This window comes from Pseudorca crassidens, chromosome 14, assembly GCF_039906515.1.
Source record: "Pseudorca crassidens isolate mPseCra1 chromosome 14, mPseCra1.hap1, whole genome shotgun sequence".
NCBI lineage: Eukaryota > Metazoa > Chordata > Mammalia > Artiodactyla > Delphinidae > Pseudorca > Pseudorca crassidens.
In genome coordinates, this window is record NC_090309.1 from 59,802,518 (window position 1) to 59,820,886 (window position 18,369).

At 41.2% G+C, this 18,369-nt stretch overlaps 1 protein-coding gene across 10 annotated transcripts in view; it reads left to right on the plus strand.

The window, feature by feature from the left end:
* SLC8A1 (solute carrier family 8 member A1) overlaps positions 1–18,369 on the plus strand; it is a 409,948-nt gene that overhangs the window by 78,286 nt on the left and 313,293 nt on the right. For 7 of the 10 annotated variants that reach the window (XM_067703167.1, XM_067703173.1, XM_067703169.1 and 4 more), the window contains exon 2: positions 7,734–9,565. In XM_067703167.1, coding sequence (XP_067559268.1) covers positions 7,734–9,565 — 1,832 coding nt within the window. Of the gene's footprint in view, positions 1–7,730; positions 9,566–18,369 lie in introns of all 10 variants that reach the window. The other 3 variants (XM_067703172.1, XM_067703168.1, XM_067703171.1) reach the window with 1 other exon arrangement.

The window sequence follows — 18,369 nt, forward strand, 5'->3', positions numbered from 1 at the left end:
GGTGACCCAGAAATAAATGCATGCATATGGCCTCATTTTTTTTTTTTTTTTTTTTTTTTCCAGTGTGTAAGGTTGAACATCAAAGAAAGGCTGCTCTTTCTCTTCAGGGTGGATGGTGACCAAATTATTACCTGAAATAGTAACCATTGTCCAACACAAGGCCCCTGAAAGATTCAGAGTACAGAAAAGGCGATCCAAGGCCCTCCTCCGGGAATTCACTACATTTGAAATCTTTTGATTCCAGGACTGTATGCTGAGCAGTTGGAGGTTTCTAGAAGCCCAGTTTTATGACCCCAAGACCCCAGATATGTTAACCTGGGAACTAGGTGGTCCACTTTGAGAGCGTCCAGGTGTAGTCACGGTCTCACTGTCTGAATCCCTGGAAAATCTCTCCTCTTCTGTGATCCCCTAGTAATGAAAGAGTTATGTCTTCCAGAAAGGGGACTCACTCCTTGACTCTTGTAAGGCCCCACTAGAATGTGAGCTTCTTTGGGGATATTATCTTTTTATTTTTTTTGGGGGGGGATATTATCTTATTCATCTTTGTAACATGGTGTCTGGCACATACGAGTGGCTAAGAAAAACTTGGCAGACAAACCCATGAATGAATGTGTTGTTTTCCCTTTTATTTGGATTACTTAACAGTTAAAAATTAGTGTCTTGACCCCAAGACAGTAAATCTGTGGGCTGCTGCATTGAGATTCTCGAAAAAATATTGACTTATTGTTTTTAGGGCCAAGTATTAACTTCCTTGTTAGGCTACAATTCAATATCATTCTCCCCAGCTTTCTGCATTGCCCTCTTTTATTTTAGTTTTGCTTGTTCATGGCTAGGATTTCATTCTCTATTTTCTTTTCTCCTGACTGAATGGAAAAACCTTGAGATTATTACATGACTTTGGAGGGATTTCAGACCTCAGATTTTAGCTGATGATCCCCCAAGTGGATCCTCTTTCCCTTGCTATGTGATGAATAGGAGTGCTTACAAAAGCCTTTCTTGCGGGGTGGGCAGGCATGAGACAGGAGAGGGAAACGTGAATGAGATGATCCAAAGACACCATTTATTCAGGTGGGAAGGAGGGGCAGCGTGGGAAGGTTATTCCACACTAAGTACCTAAGTAAGTTGCTAAGACAGAACAGTATTGCTAACCTGTGTAGTGAAAACAAACAAATGAAAAGGTCCTGCCGTTTTGGAAAGCATTCTGTTTATCATGCAAAATGCCTGGATTTAAATCCTATCTGTCACTTAGATTCGTATGATTTCAGCCCGGTTTACTTTGATGAACGATTTATTTTTTCTCGTTTGTAAAATGGGAATGACAATACCTCCTTGCAATATTGTCAGAAAAGATAACGAATGCAGAGTAATCAACAGAGCACCTGGGACAAAGCAAGTGCCCAGTCAGTGGTGGCAGTCATGATTGTCATAAAGGCCCCTGAGGGGGGCCCTTCCACTGCCCTTGGTCCTGGCAGAACACATCTGAGGATCGTCCTGGCTGACTCTACATGGAGACCAAGATTAGCAGAGTATCTTCCCTTCAAATTCTTCCTTCCATTGGAAGACTCTATTCTCCACCTTTCTTCCTTCTACCCATATATCCATGTCCGAATGCAGAGGTAATATATTTAAATTCTTCGTGCTCTTTCCCTTTTATGGGGCCTCTGTAATAGAGGTGATTGGGGGTTGGTGTTTGACTAGATGTCTTTTTAGTGTCCTGAAAGGAGAAGAAGATATGCTCCCTTGAGGATGTGCAAAATATTAGGACCCTCTCAACAGAGCAGATGATCTTGGCATTCCAGAAGAAATGGAAACTATATTCAATATCCGGGGGCAAACCATAATGGAAAAGAATATAAAAAAGAGTGCATATCTGTGTATAACTGAGTCACTTCGCTGTACAGCAGAAATTAACACAACATTGTAAATCAACTATACTTCATTAAAAAGTAATTTCTATATCAAAAAACAAAGTACAGAAAAAGGGTCTCATGACTTTTCAATAACATATGCATTGTCCTAAATCCTAAATCCATCTTTCTTTTTTTGGCCACGTTGCCTGTCGCCCCAGTTGCTACCTTTGATGAATGAGGTGGGTGTTTTCTGAGATGGGACAGGGTCCTGACTCCAGTCTTGTAAGCTTAGGCAAGAGGGCTTGAGCCCCTTATGTGATGTCTCACAGCTTGTCTCCTAGAGGACCTGTCCTCATTTATCAGGCAGCAAAGAAGCAACTCTCTTTGGAAAGAAAAAAAAAAGTAATAGCAGAGAGTCGTTGTGGAAACTGAACGAGCTCCTTTCTGAAGTGTGGTCACGGCCTGATGGCCTGAGGTTGAGGGCCAGAACAGTAATTGGCACCCTCAGTGGATGATCAGATAAGAAAAGTCATCCTCTGGCATCATCTCTTTGTCTAGAAGAATTTGGAAGTGCTTGCATCCATAGTGAATAAGAATTTATGGTTGCTTTACTGTTGCCTTAGAAACAGATTCACTGCTTAGCTTTAGGCTTTCAGTCAGCAAGAATCACATAGAAGGGGATTCCAGGTCCTGATGGAGAGTCAGGGAGTTCCTTGGAATAACCCCAGCTGCCAGTCAGCAGAATGAGATTAGGCTGCCCCAAGCATAGGACTGGTGAGAATGCCAGAGGTATTCCTTCTGTCTGAGTCAGTTCTCCTTGTAGTCAAAACCGCCATAGTTCCTCACTGCTGCGCTGCCTAACTACTCGTTGGACCTCCACTGTGGCAGTTTTGATAAAGATCTGTCTTGCAGGTACATACATCCATTTTTGGGACCTCTCCCTTCAACATAGGTGGCTGGGCTCACTCAGTTTGATACCTGTTCACCATCCTTTGTCAGTTCCATTCAGGTCTGCCATCTCTAGGTTCTGGGGCTGTTTGGTTTGTTTTCAAATAAATAGTGAGGGCTTCCCTGGTGGTGCAGTGGTTAAGAATCCACCTGCCAATGCAGGGCATACGGGTTTGATCCCTGGCCTGGGAAGATCCCACATGCTGCGGAGCACCTAAGCCCGTGTGCCACAACTACTGAGCCTGCGCTCTAGAGCCCGTGCTCTGCAATAAGAGAAGCCACGACAATGAGAAGTCCGCGCGCTGCAACAAAGAGTAGCCCCCGCTCACTACAGATAGAGAAAGCCCGTGCACAGCAACGAAGACCCAATACAGCCAAAAATAAAAACAAATAAATAAATAAATTTACAAATAAATAAATAGTAAGCAGAAGATAATGTGAGTATTCTTGCTACTGTGCTGAAGGCTCATTTGGATGATGTAATGGATATTCCTAAGTAAGAACTAGCTGTGGATGTTAAGAGTTGATCTGAAACCACCATGAAGATCAGCCTACCCTGTGTTACAGAGTTCAGTAGATCAGGGCAGAAGGCGGCCAGGCAGCAGACCAACATATCAGTGGCCTCTATTTCCTGCTTAATTTTCATGAAAATATATATTTGAGGAGAAAGTGGGGAGAGTCAGGTAGAGATCTCTTTGAATCTGATGACAGAGGCAAGACCCTAAAAGAATGGAGACAAAAAATGAAGGAAGAACTCTCATTTAGATGACACCTACCCCATACCCTCACAAGCATTTAGATTTGGCGTTAATTTAATAAAGAAAGAAACTGAAGTCCAGAGAGTTCTTTCCAGTTGCTTCATGGCTAATAAGTTATAGCAGTGTGTTTTGTCCACTGACTTCACAAATCAGACCACTGCCACCTTTTGAATACAATTATGACATTTTTGAATTAACCTCAGAAGCCCCCTTCCTTTTTCTCTGATAGTGATGATGGATTTTTACTGCTCAGTCCACCCTTAGACATTGGTACCCTTTGGGTTGAGAACATATTGGGAGATGTGGGTGGGGCAGACCTAAGAGATTGCCCTGAGAGTACTTGCAGGAGAGGTTGCCAGGTAATTGCTAAAAGGTGGGAAAGCGGGGGTCAGCTGTCTCTAGGAACATCCCAGCCCACAGGTTACCTCAGAGCTGTGCATGCTTGTCTAAGCCTCTAATCCATAACATAGAACCGGGCTTGTTGTCATCCTTCCATGGGACTTTTGCTACCTAGGTCCTCCTCTTGGGAGCCAGGAGGTTTTCCAATGGGCTAGTCCAAGCCCAAATCCAATCATTCTCAAAGATTATTTTACATGCTCTCAGGGATGGTAGAACGGAGCAGTGAATTATATCATCTCAGAGACAGACCAGGCTTTGAATCTTAGTTACTATGTGTCTGACTTTCAGCAAGAACTTAACCTGTCCGAGCCTCAGTCTTCCCACCTACAAAATGGGCTTATAATATCTATCCTATAGGGCTATTGTTAGGGCACTGTGCACTGCACAAGTCCAGGGGTGCTATTCGCACAGACTCTAGTGGAAATGGCAACATTAGGAGTTGTGTAACAGGGCAATGCTGGTTCTTAGAAGCATTCGATATAAGGACCCCTGTGAAGAATTTAGCATGGTGTCTGGGACAGTGTTTAAGAACGGAGCCTGGTATTTCGGTCTCAGGCAATCAACTCTGATTTGCTGTTGTGCCATTTTGAAACTTCCTTCTAAGAAGGAAAATAGTTCAGGGTACAGAAAACACAACGTGCAAAGTCCCGGAGGTAAGAAAGTGTTGTCATGTTCAGGGAGCGGAGAGAATTCCCAGATTCTGGAGCTCAGAGGCCGGATCCTAAAAGGTATAAACGCCCTATTGAGGGGATTTGGGTTTGTCTTCAGGGCAATAGGCAGCCCACGAAGAGTTTTAAGGGGAGTGAGAGAGTCTGATCTGCACTTTAGGAAGTTTGTTTTGGCTGAAACGTGAGGAATGGAATGATGAGACTTGGCAGTGGTTTGAAGGGAGTGGTTAATTCTATCAGTTCTGGAGACAGGCGCAGCCTCAAGTCTCTGTCCAGTGTTGGCTCTCTGTGTTCTGTCCTACTCCCTCTGAGCAAATACTTAACCTTTCTGATCCTGACAGGTTACCAAGACGTTTTAAGCTGTACATCTTCCAAAAGGGTCACTGCAAATGTTTCTTTCTCCTTTTTAAACTTTAGATCTTTACCGTATCGTTTTATATACCTAGCAGGCATTGGGGATCATTTATAAATCAGATTTGTTTTTTATAATAGGCAAATACTGGCTTCCTTGTTTCTACTCTTACCCCTATAGTCTATTCTTCACTGAACGAGCAGAGAGATCGCTTGAAAAGGAAAATCAGCTCACATCACACTTCTGATCGGAACCTCCCTACGATTCCCATCTCCCTCACAGTCAAAGCCAGCATCTTATAATGTCCTCAGTGGCCCTCATAATCCATCCCCACTGTGTTCCCAGCTCTTGAGCCCTGCTCCCTTCACTCACTGCCCTCTCAGCACGTTGGTTTCTTCGTGGTTCCTAGACTGTGCAGAGCACAATTCTCATCTGGGTCTTTGCGCTTATCTTGGAATTCTCTTCCTGCAACTATCCACAAAGCTTGGCCCCTTTCTTCCTTCAGGACTTTGCTCAGAGTCCTTTGCACCTTATCAGAGAGGCCTTCTTTAAACCATCCATTATAAAATCATGCATGCCATGTGTGTGCACACACTGACACACACACTAACACACTCACACGCTGACACTTACAGACTTCCTGTCCTGTTGAAATTGCTCCCTACCCCCCACCACTATAGCACTTTTTACCATCTGACATTTACATTTATTTGTTTGTTTCCTCCCCATTAGAATATAAGGTCCACAAAGGTCCTTATATTAGAATATAAGGTCCACAAAGATGGAGACTTTAAAAAAAATTCATTGATGAATTCTCAGGACCTAGAAGAGAGCCTAGCGTACCCTTTTAAATTTGTCTGGGTGGCTCTCATTAATATGGGGAATAAATTGTGGCATAAGGGAGTTAGGACTGGGTGTGCCACTGCTCTTACAGGATGGCTCATCGTTACCTTGTTTTAAGGAGAAGTCCTGTAACCCACCCAAGCCCAGTAATGACTGAACAAGTAGACACACTGGCCGTGAACTTTTGCATATTTTGAAAATGCGCTTCTTCTAGTTTTCGACCTTTTACTTAGAATGGAATTCCACCACCGCAGCCCTCCGCTGTGTCTTCTTTAGCATGGGAAAACGGTCAAAACTTATCCCCCAGCATTGATGAGCTAAAAACAAGGACTTTAGGTGATGGTGGGCTTGCGGAGGGTGTGCCAGAATGGGCTGGGCCAGGGTGGAGGTTCTCCTGGGCCCAGGTGCAGTTTTCAGTATAAGCCATCAGCCTCAAACATAGGCCAGAGAGTCTAGGTGAATGTGGGTGTGACTCTCAGACAGCCTGAGGCTATGAGCGGGTCTAACTCAGCTCCACTTTTAACTTTGTGTCAGGCCACAGGGCTAAGCTCTGTCTCAGGACCCTTCTTATCCCCGTGTTATCCGATGTCATAACCATAACTGGCTTTCCAGAACAGACCTACCCTGACTTGGAGCAGACCCTTCTTAGCTTCAGCGCCTGCCCCCACCACCTTCACCAGAGCCCTGGAATCAGAGGTGATACAAGGTCACTAAGAGGCACACAGCTTGGTAAGCAAGGCAGAGTGGTGGATGGAGCTACCATGCACCTGAATTCCCCCGCCAGTGATGCTGTTGCCATATCCCTAATTGCTTACTGCCCTTCATCACATGTATACGTTGTGGTCGCTGTCATTTTGTCACATGAGCTAATTTAGATGGGATTATTGCCCTTGCATTTTTGGGTCACTTGAATCCTCTATAGAACTAATATGTATTTTAGAATGACCATGGCGAGTCTGACATCGACACAGAGAAGGAACATTTTATGGCTGGTAACGCTGATTTCACAGCCTGCCAAGCAAGAGTCTTACTTACACACTCCTAGACCTGGACCTGCTTATCTCCCCTTCCTGTGTGGGCAGCCTGCAGATTCTAGAGCGAGATCTGTACACAGATATGAAGAGCAGTGCTTGAGGAACCAGATGCCCGGCTGCTAATGCAACAGGAGACCTGGGCTTGCTGAAAATTAGGAGGAAACGTGCTCTCGTTAAAACGTGCTTTTAAAAACTGTACTTAATGTGTGGAAATATTGCCTTATAGCAGATTTTTTTTCCTCTCAAGTACAAATGCCATTGAGCTTTGACTGCAAGCAAGCTTGAAGATTTGTCTGCTGCCAAGAGCCATAGGACATGATTTCATGAAATGCAGTGAAAAGTTGTGCTCTAGAATTTAAGATCATCACCAAGCCTTGCGTTGGTAGGATTTTTAGAGTCTAAATTTCATAGCATCACTCTTAACGAGGTGATTTTGGGGATGAAACAGTTTCTGGAAGGTGATTGTACTAACCACAGTTTAAAAGGAAATCTGCCTTAGCAACAAGGAGAAAATTATTCAATGTGTCAAAATTTTTTGTTTTTTCTCATTGGCTGTTAGCATGCATGCATGTGTATTCAACAAGGCAAGGATATAATTGAACATTTCATTCCAGTAAGTCAGCTGTGTACATTGCTCAGTGAATGGGGATTACATGTAGAAAATCCTCAAGTGGAGAGACTGGGCTGTAAACGTTACCAAGGATTGCTTAATCACAGATGGTTTCTTAGAATCATGATTCTCCGTAGACGTTGTGATAGTCAAATATAAACAAATCATTAGTAAAAGTAATAAAAATAAGTAATTAGTCATGCTTTGGATCTGGATCTAATGATGTGATTCTTTTCCCCCCACCCTCCCCCTATCTTATTTTTCCCAGTAGGTTGGGACAGTTGGAACTCTGCCATTGTCCAACATGCTGCGATTCAGTCTCTCACCCACCTTTTCGATGGGATTTCATGTGTTAGTCATGGTGGCTCTCTTGTTTTCCCACGTGGATCATATAAGCGCTGAGACAGAAATGGAAGGAGAAGGCAATGAAACCGGCGAGTGTACTGGCTCCTATTACTGTAAGAAAGGGGTGATTTTACCCATTTGGGAGCCCCAAGACCCTTCCTTTGGGGACAAAATTGCTAGAGCGACTGTGTATTTTGTGGCCATGGTCTACATGTTTCTCGGAGTCTCTATCATTGCCGACCGATTCATGTCCTCTATAGAAGTCATCACGTCTCAAGAAAAAGAAATCACCATAAAGAAACCCAACGGAGAGACCACCAAGACAACTGTGAGGATCTGGAATGAGACGGTGTCCAACCTGACCTTGATGGCCCTGGGATCTTCAGCTCCAGAGATTCTCCTTTCAGTAATTGAGGTGTGTGGCCATAACTTCACTGCAGGAGACCTCGGTCCTAGCACCATTGTGGGGAGTGCCGCATTCAATATGTTCATCATTATTGCACTTTGTGTTTACGTCGTCCCAGATGGGGAGACGAGGAAGATTAAGCATTTGCGTGTGTTCTTTGTGACAGCAGCCTGGAGCATCTTTGCCTATACCTGGCTTTACATCATTTTGTCTGTCATCTCTCCTGGGGTCGTGGAGGTCTGGGAAGGTTTGCTTACTTTCTTCTTCTTTCCCATCTGTGTTGTGTTCGCTTGGGTGGCAGATAGGAGGCTTCTGTTTTACAAGTATGTCTACAAGAGGTACCGGGCTGGCAAGCAGAGGGGAATGATTATTGAACATGAAGGAGACAGGCCATCTTCCAAGACAGAAATTGAGATGGATGGGAAAGTGGTCAATTCCCACGTTGACAGTTTCTTAGATGGTGCCCTAGTTCTGGAAGTCGATGAGAGGGACCAAGATGATGAAGAAGCCAGGCGAGAAATGGCTAGGATTCTGAAGGAACTCAAGCAGAAGCATCCGGAGAAGGAAATAGAGCAATTGATAGAATTAGCCAACTACCAGGTCTTAAGTCAGCAGCAAAAAAGTCGAGCGTTTTACCGAATTCAGGCTACCCGCCTGATGACCGGAGCAGGCAACATTTTAAAGAGGCATGCGGCTGACCAAGCCAGAAAGGCCGTCAGCATGCATGAGGTCAACACGGAAGTGGCTGAAAATGACCCCGTCAGTAAGATCTTCTTTGAACAAGGAACATATCAGTGTCTGGAGAACTGTGGTACGGTAGCCCTGACCATTATCCGCAGAGGTGGTGATTTGACCAACACTGTGTTTGTCGACTTCAGAACAGAGGATGGTACAGCCAATGCCGGGTCTGATTACGAATTTACCGAAGGAACTGTGGTCTTTAAGCCTGGTGAGACCCAGAAGGAAATCAGAGTCGGCATCATCGATGACGACATCTTTGAGGAAGATGAGAATTTCCTTGTGCATCTCAGCAACGTCAAAGTATCTTCTGAAGCCTCGGAAGACGGCATCCTGGAAGCCAATCATGTCTCTACCCTCGCTTGCCTGGGATCTCCCTCCACTGCCACCGTGACTATTTTTGACGATGACCACGCAGGCATCTTTACTTTTGAGGAACCTGTGACTCACGTGAGTGAGAGCATTGGCATCATGGAGGTGAAAGTATTGAGAACATCTGGAGCACGCGGAAATGTTATCGTCCCCTATAAAACCATTGAAGGGACCGCCAGAGGCGGAGGAGAGGACTTTGAGGACACGTGCGGAGAGCTCGAGTTCCAGAACGATGAAATTGTGTAAGTTCTTTCTTTATACCTATGTGTGTGGTTGAGTTGCGTTTGTGGATGTGCGAATGTGTGCTTGTTTTTTTAAAAACTAAATGGCAAAGAAAGAATGGAATAGTTACTATACAAGATGACTTTCAAAATATTGAAATATCCTAGCTTCTAGCTCCTATACCACTGATCAATATACTGTATACCCAGAGATCCTAATTTGATTTTATTTTTACTTTTGTACTTTTACAATTTTTAAGTACATTTATAGTTTTTAAGTAGATTTATAGAATGAGTCTTCTGACAGAATTTATCCAAGCACTTACGATGGGTTGAAAAATTTGTGTTCTATCTTGATCACGTAATATACACACAGAAAGGGAACATTGAAAACCTCACATTATGTCCTAACTTCATTACTGTGTACAAATTGGGAGAGCCCAAAAAAGAAACATCCCTGAAAAGAATTGCCTGGCTACCAGGGCTGGCTGAAATGATTTCTGCTGCTTTTATCTGACACTGTTTTTGTGATTATATAATGTTTCTGCTTAACTGCTAATGCTTAATTATGACTTAATGACCAATCCTGCCTTTTCAGTTTTATGCCAGTGGGGAAAGTCATTTAGCTCTTATTTAGTTCCAGTCTGATTTTACTTTACATGATTAAACAAACCCTTTTACCCTGCTGGTATAAGGATGGGGAGAGAAGTAGGATTCTGTCCAAGCATCCGAGTTGACAGGGAGCAGGTCAGAGAAAAAAAAGTGGGGAACAATTTGCTCTTCCTACTGGCACTTTACAGTGACATCTGCCAACACTGTAACACAGAATGGCGGGTTGTACGATAATTATTCCAAAGACAGCTGCCGTTTAGAGAGCTTTTCCTCCTTCCTTGCCGAGGGCCAGGGGCATTGCACTTACCAAAAGCAAACCAGAAAATGTGACTCGATGAGCAGTATCCTGACTGGAAGGACGAAAGGAAACTATTTATAATATCTGCAGTGCAAAAATAGGACATTCCAGTGGATAATTATGTTGGTGGAATCATTGGCAACTTAGGAGTTTCAGGAGAAACAATATAAAATATAGTTTGTTCTCAAAATAGTTAACTCTTGTGTAAATGGCATTGTATATCAAATGGGGTGCATTCTCTCCAAGATGAAATTTCTTCTACAAGAAGTGAAGGGAAAACAAAAACAAAGGGAGCCGGATGGGCAGAGGAAACAGATTTTTCTGAAAGAGCCTTCCAGTATCTATCACCTCTTTGACGTTGTTGTATAGAGATGGACAGTTAGTGTGATATCACAATGAAATCAAGCAAAGAGAGATAATAGCCATCTTCGGATGTGTATGTGGGGAGAGCTTTTGTTGAATATCTATTTTACATTGGTCCTTACGTTGTTAATGTTCCGCTTAGCGAGATGTGTTTTGTCGGGACAAATATTTTACTGAAAGATAGTAATATAATAGCAAATGAATACACTGCACACCCAAGGAAGGATTTTCCCAAAGGCCCGTGTTGAATGTGATCCTGCCCACATTAGCACATAAACTTTATTTCTTTGCTAGGAATTCTTGCTCATTCCATTTTACAATCATTTCCATTATTGAACCCTCTTGTATTTGATACAGTTTTACATGGATTACAAGTGATATTGAATGTTGTTAAAGGAATACTGCATGTTGTTAAATGAACTCACAAGGGTAGCTCTTAAATACGAGCAAATTAGTGTTTTGTTTTATATACTCATTTTACTTAGGGTGTTTTCTCAAGAAAATGTGATCTTGCTTTCTCCTGAGAATACTGGCTCTCTACTTGTTCGAGAGGCAGACTTTCCCATCCAGGACTTCTACCAAAGCACAAATAAATAACTTTCTTTTGGGCACAGTGTAGTAGAAGATGAAGAAGGGAAAAAAAGAGACAGTGATTTGATGGTATAATTTATTCTGTCAAGCTCCATTTCAAACATTCAGCCTGTGCCGTTAAATTGATTTCATTCTTGCTAAGGAAGGAATATTGCCAAATTTCAGCTTTAGAATTTTAGATACCTTGTGAAAGCCGGTAAGAACTGGTGGAATTATCAGCATCTCTGTATGTGTGTTCTAGGCATATTCTAGATCAATGGCCATTTCCTAGTTTTATAAAATTCTTCCTATATTTTATTTGCTAAGTTGAAATATGAAATTTTACCAACGGCAAAACATTTTATTTATAAGTGAAATGAAATTACAGCCCTACATTTTTCTCTTCTTTCTAGAATTTTAATTTTAAGGCGTTTTTATCTTAATGTTGTAGAGTTTTACTACTGACGAGGTTTGTAGATGGTTAATCAGTCTATTGCTTGAATAAATTTATTGCAGTGCCTGGGACTCAGCCTTAGGCTAGGCACCAAGAATTCAGACAGAATGCTTTTAGAAAAACATAATATTATCAAGATCCCTTACTCTTTCTTGTTATGGATCATTTTTCCTCTGGTAGTTTCCAATGCCAGGTCCACACAGTCAGATCCAAGTGAAAGAGAGTTTGTCATCATGCAGCCTAGTTGAACTATGTAGACACAACTCGATTTATCTTTAAAAATGAATTTATATTTCATCCAATTCGTTACTCTTGAGAGATGACTTTCTCAAAAACCTAAAATACATAGATGGGACTATTGACGCCACTGAGCTTCATTAGATACTTAAAAAAATTTTTTTTGTTTGTTTAATGATGTGCATGAACCCAGAATTTGTGATTCTTTCCAGAGCATCATAAAGAGATTCCTGGAAAAGCCTGGATTTAAAGTATATCTAAGTTTAATAAGCCATTCACCAAGGTAGAAATAGGGTCCAGTCTGATCAGGGATGGAGATCAAGAGGCAATCAGGTTTACTGATTCATAGGTTTTAAGAACAAGACAGATTCCTAATCTTTGCCTCATATTTAGTGTAGAAGAAGTCTCTTAAGTTTAGAAAATAAACATGTCTGTACCTATTCATTCATATTTTTATGTAAATGAGTTGAATTATTTCAACATGACCTCTTTTAAGATCAAAATCCATATTTGAGGAAAATACCTGTAAGTGGTAAGTGGTGTTTGTAGTCTCTAATAAAATGTATTCTCGGCAAAACATTTGAAAATTACAATGCAAAAACTCATTACATAGATATAATTAACAGTTAGCCCATGCTTTTGTATAAACTCAATCAGTGACAAATACTAAACCCATGCCAGCTGATCTTGACTTTCAACAGGGAATTCTGTCTAATGTTAACAGCTAATAAAAAATAAATGAAGAATATGCTAATTTGATTTGTGATTTGGTAGGTGACATCCACAGATTTGAAGTGCTACTGATGTTTGTTCTTTAATGATGAAAGTTTAGTGGTAATAATTATTACAAAATGTTGTTTGGTTTTTCAAGGTCTAACGTGTTAGCTTGACTGTTCTGGAAAATGTTAAGTTTAATTAACTAGAGTAGATACAAATCAAATTTAATTACTTAGTTATAGCCCAGCAATCATGTCATTTGGGGAAGATTACGCAAAAGATCATGAGCATTTACTGTTATACATTTAAAATTCAAAGTTGGAAAACAAAGAATGTAGGTTGGAAAATTTACATAACATCTTGCTTAGCAAATCATTTTACTGGGAGTTTCTAGCCATAATTTGTTAAGCAATGGATCTGTCCAGAATTAATTTAGCTTTAAAGACTATTACATTTTCAAGTTTGATTGTAACTTCATTAACTCTAGCACATACGATATGCAAGACATCTCAACAAATATAGCTTTTGGATGCAAAATATTGGCATCACTTTTTTGGAAAAATACATAGAAAAGAAATTTTTAATAATATATAGGTTTTATGGAATCATTATTATTATATTCCACGGAAAATAAGTACTTTGGTTTTGCTATTTATATTACTAGTATTCTTTTCTTGCTCTATGGAATCCCAAGGAGTAAAGACCTAGCTATATGAGATAGCAATTCAATTCTGAGAGTAGAACAAATAGGTAATACGAGAAGGCAATCAGCTATTAAAAAAATGAAAAAAATATTACGAAAATTTGAAATGATCAGAGCAAGAATAATAATGTGTGTTTGGGGGAATCCAAAATGATGAAAAAAACTAGAGAATGTAGTATTAGACAAGAAAGACTGTTAGCACATATTACCTAGAATCCAACATATTCCAGATTTACTTTGTGGCAGAAGCATTTTATCTGTAACGTTTAGCCTATTAAAGTGACGGAAGCGTGATATTTTACACTGACATAAAGTTTTCCTGTGTAATGTAAGAAATTTGGGTGGAATAATTTTAGGGTTTTAATGGACTTCTGCTTTGGTGGGTTATCTTTTCAGTCTGGAATATTTCTCTCTTCTTAGAAGCGAACCACATGTAGTATCATCTGAAAATCTAAACTATAACTACAAGAAATGTTTTTATAAATGTATATGTTTTCCTGCATGCATAACTATTATAAGAAATAAGACAGGGTAAGAGCCAAAAAAAATGACAAGTTCTAATTCACTGCTGGCGGGAGCCTAAATTGATTATGTGCAGAAGGGTTGTTTACCATGTCAATCAGATTGCTGTGTTTGCTGTTGTAACCTCATTTTCCCACTGCTGATTAGAGTCTGGGGTTATGATATAGTTATGTAAAGAAGTTTTATCTTAGCACATGAGGAGATGTCATAGTTTAGACACACTGAAGTGTTTAAAGTATGGATTCTTTTCTGAGTCATCATTCAAGGCTATCACGTAGGGGGCTCTTTGTTTCTCTGGTTCAGGGTTAGAGAAGAATTTATATAACAATCGATCTGCGCATACTTGCTAAGCTCCTGATCTGCGTTCAGCGCTGGGCTAATCATTATGAAGGAAACAGAAGAAATATCCTCCAGATACTCTAAAATGGGAGCTAATGAGATAACATATTTTGTGAAGTACGAACATCATTACAAAGATAAGGTATAAGTGGTAGGAGAAGCCTTAATTTAGGGCAAAATATTTGCATTTGCTGGAAGCATAATTGGATAAAAAAATGTGATGTGCATTTTAAGATGGAATCATAACTTGGTAAACCTGAGTGTGTGGACATTTTCAATAAATAAGATGGTTCTCAATATTAGTGAAAGACTCAGGGACCATTCATTTTCTTTAGTGGGATTTTATTTTTTTAATTGAAGTATAGTTGATTTACAATGTTGTGTTGATTTCTGCTGTATAGCAAAGTGATTCAGTTATGCATATATATATGCATATATATGCATATATATGCATATATATATTATGCATATATATATATATATATATACACATTCTTGTTTATATTCTTTTTCATTATGGTTTATTCCAGGATATTGAATATAATTCCCTGTGCTACACAGTAGGACCTTGTTGCTTATCCATTCTGCATATACTGGTTTGCATCTGCTAACCCCAAACTCCCCCTCCATCCCTCCCCAACAACTCCCTCCCCCTTGGCAACCACGAGTCTGTTCGCTATGTCTGTGAATCTGTTTCAGTTTCGTAGATACGTTCATTCGTGTTATATTTTAGATTGCACATGTAAGTGATATTATATGGTAATTGTCTTTCTCTGACTTACTTCGTTTAGTATCATAATCTCTAGGTTCATCCATGTTGCTGCAAATGGCATTATTTCATTTAATGGGATTTTAAGTCATTATGAGGGCATTTAACTTAATCTGAGTATATATCCCTTTAAGCCAATCACAGAAGACCAGTACTGCATGATTCTACTTATATGAGATATCTAAAATAGATAGGAGATATCACTCAGAGAAGCAAAGAGCAGAATTGTGGTTGCCGGCGGAAAGGGAAGGGAGAACGGGGAGTTGTTAACCAACGGGTATAAAGTTTCAGTAATGCAAAACGAGTACATTCTAGAAGTCTGCCGTACAGCATTGTACCTGTAGTTAACAATATTGTGCTGTACTCTTAAAAATCGGTTAAGAAGGTGGATCTCGTCAAATGTTTTTTACTACAGTAACGTAAAAATTAAAAATTGTTAAATGAAAAAATACCTGTTCTACTTAAAAAAAAAAAAAAGCGTATGTGCTCGCCCCTCTGTATCTCATTGCGTCTTAGAGTTTCTAAGCGAACTTCACAAGATTTCTAGTAAAATGTTGCCAGTATTTTCTTTTGCACTTAGTGAATTAGTCCTTGGTCTCTAGAAATGCTTTTGACTTCCTTTAATCCTATAACAACTGGAGTAGCCCTTAACCCACTCTGCCTCCCCATTCCCTCCATCTTCTCGGTGATACCAGTGTACAACCATCATCTTGGTAGAACCCAGGCAGATGTCACATCAAATTGTGAAGTGGGAAAAGATTTTCTTTGGTTTTCCTTCCTGAGGTCACTGGTAACCCATGGAAGGAGATTTAAACGTGCTTAATTCTTTTGAATGGAGCCACCTTGAGGGTATAACACCTGTACTGGGGTTTTATTTGTTGTTAGCTATTCTGTCCTTGTTAGCTGAGGTGTAGAAAATTGCCAATGGGTTACAATAGCTTGAGAACCATAGAGGTTTTCCTATAAGGTATCTTGGTCATGTTCTGGCATGGTTACTGAAATCTGCTCACTGGAGATTCATTCTTTGGGATAGGAAAGCTGTTAGGCCCCTGTTACATTGTAAATGCCATGCAACTCTTAAGGGTTATCCTTGCAACAGTAGAATAGAAGTGGCTCTGGGCCAGGTGGCAGGAAAGAAGGAAAGGACAGCCAAATGCAATGTGGGTCCGTGGCACTAGAGATCTTTATCACTGGCTTGGGTGAGCGAGCTGAGGGGAGTCCTGTGGAAGGTGTCAATGGAACCAACCAGCAGCTAGTGGGGTTTTGCTGCCGGCTTCCCACAATGCCTTGCGCTTTCTGTCCTGGGAGTGGGGAAGTCCAGAAAGTCCTGGAAGGGAAAACAAGCAGTAAACAATATGGGCAGAATTAAAGGAAATCTCCTCCTTTGCTTCCTCTCCTGGCTTGACAGACTGCCTACGTAATACCAGATCTGTTTGCCAAAGGTTGAGCCTTCCAGAGCTCATTCTTTTTACAGGCCTATACAGCAGGCTTGTTGTAAAGCCAGGCGAAATAAACAATGCCTTTTCATTCCCTGCCTTTCTCCCCAGGACCCAGTGCTCTCCATGACATTTTCTTTCCCTCTTACAGTGTCTCTATAGGGTCAGATAGGGGAATAGGCATTGTGTTCTGTGTGACAGTTGAGGATATGCAGGCAAGGGACAAAAACAACCAGAAGCAGAAATCAGGGAAGTTTCACTATGTCTGGTAACTCAGATATTAATGACAAACCTGGAATATTTTATTTCTAGATACAATTTTTAAAGCTTAGGTAAGAGAGATCCTGCGTGCTGGGTACCCTTGAAGCCCTGGGGTGACCCTTGAAACCAAGCCCACCTGGCTTTTCCATGTTAGGCTTTCTGAGATAAAAGGTGGACTTAGGAGGAGCTCTCAACTTGGCTTCCATACCCAGGATTGGAGATCTACCTTTGTCCCCTACTAGCTTTGTAACTTTCAGCAAATTACTTGAGCTCTGAGTCAGTTTCCTCACCTGTAAAATGAGGACGATGGTGGTAAAGGTGGTAATGGTATTGGTAATTGTGGTGCTGGTGGTAGTGGTGATAATGGCAGTGATACTGGAGCTGGTGGTGATGGTGGTGGTAGTGGTGTATGTAGGTGATGGTGGTGGTGGTGATGATAATGATACTGGTGGTTGTGGTGGTGGTGGTATTGGAGGTTGTGGTTTTGGATATGGTGGTGGTGATGGTGGTGGTAATGGTGTAGGTGGTGATGATGGTGGTAGTGGTGGGGATGGTGGTGAAGGTGATAGTGGTGATGATAATGATACTGGTGGTTGTGGTGGTGGTGGTATTAGAGGTTGTGGTTTTGGATATGGTGGTGGTAGTGGTGCAGGTGGTGATGATGGTCGTGGTGGTGATAATGGTGGTGTTGGAGGTGGTGGTTTTGGATGTGATGGTAATTTGCGAAGCGACAGTGGTGGCGGAGATGGTACTAAGACATATTGAAAGCCAGGTTTCATGCTGTTTTCCTTACAATATTCATTTGATTTAATCCTCACAACTGTGTTAGTTAGGTGCTATTTTGCAGATGAAGAAATTGAGGCTTAGAGAGTAACTAACTTTCTTTGGGTCACACAGCTAATAGGGGAAGATCTAGAATTTAGCAGTAGGACTGCCTGACTGTAAAGGCTACGTTGCCTCCTCTGGGCTGTTCTCCTCTCCCCTCGAATGGCTTTCATAGGTGAGATGGGGACGAGCAAGCAGGTCATGGTGCTGTGACCCTGACTACATGTGGTCGTGCAGTTCCGAAGATGAGAAACTAGAACAGTCATGTATCTTTTCTGGAGTTCTTGAACAGCATTGCCCCCGACACTCCATCAACCTAGAAGAGCCATGATGAACTGCGTTTGAGAAGCAAGAAAAACTCTAAATCCCTCCATGTACCTGACCTGCCCAAATTATTGTCTATTCTCTTCTCTCTCAGAGTATTTATTTCCTCTTTTCCTAAAGAGTAAAGAAACTCTATTAATAGCGTTCTGTCATCGCCTGCACTGGCTCTGTAACATTTAACTTCTTCATATGGCCGAACAGTGAATGCAGCTTTTCTCCTTTCTTAAAATAGTAGTTTCTTGGTCTTTCCTTTTTGTATATTACAAGACAGTGTAAAGTAGTGATGACCCATCTACCAGAGGATGCTTGTTACCTTGCGTCAGCACTGCCACTAAGTTTAAGAAGTTATAATCTCTGACCCTGGAGGTCATTAACAGTAAGAATTCTTGGTTAGG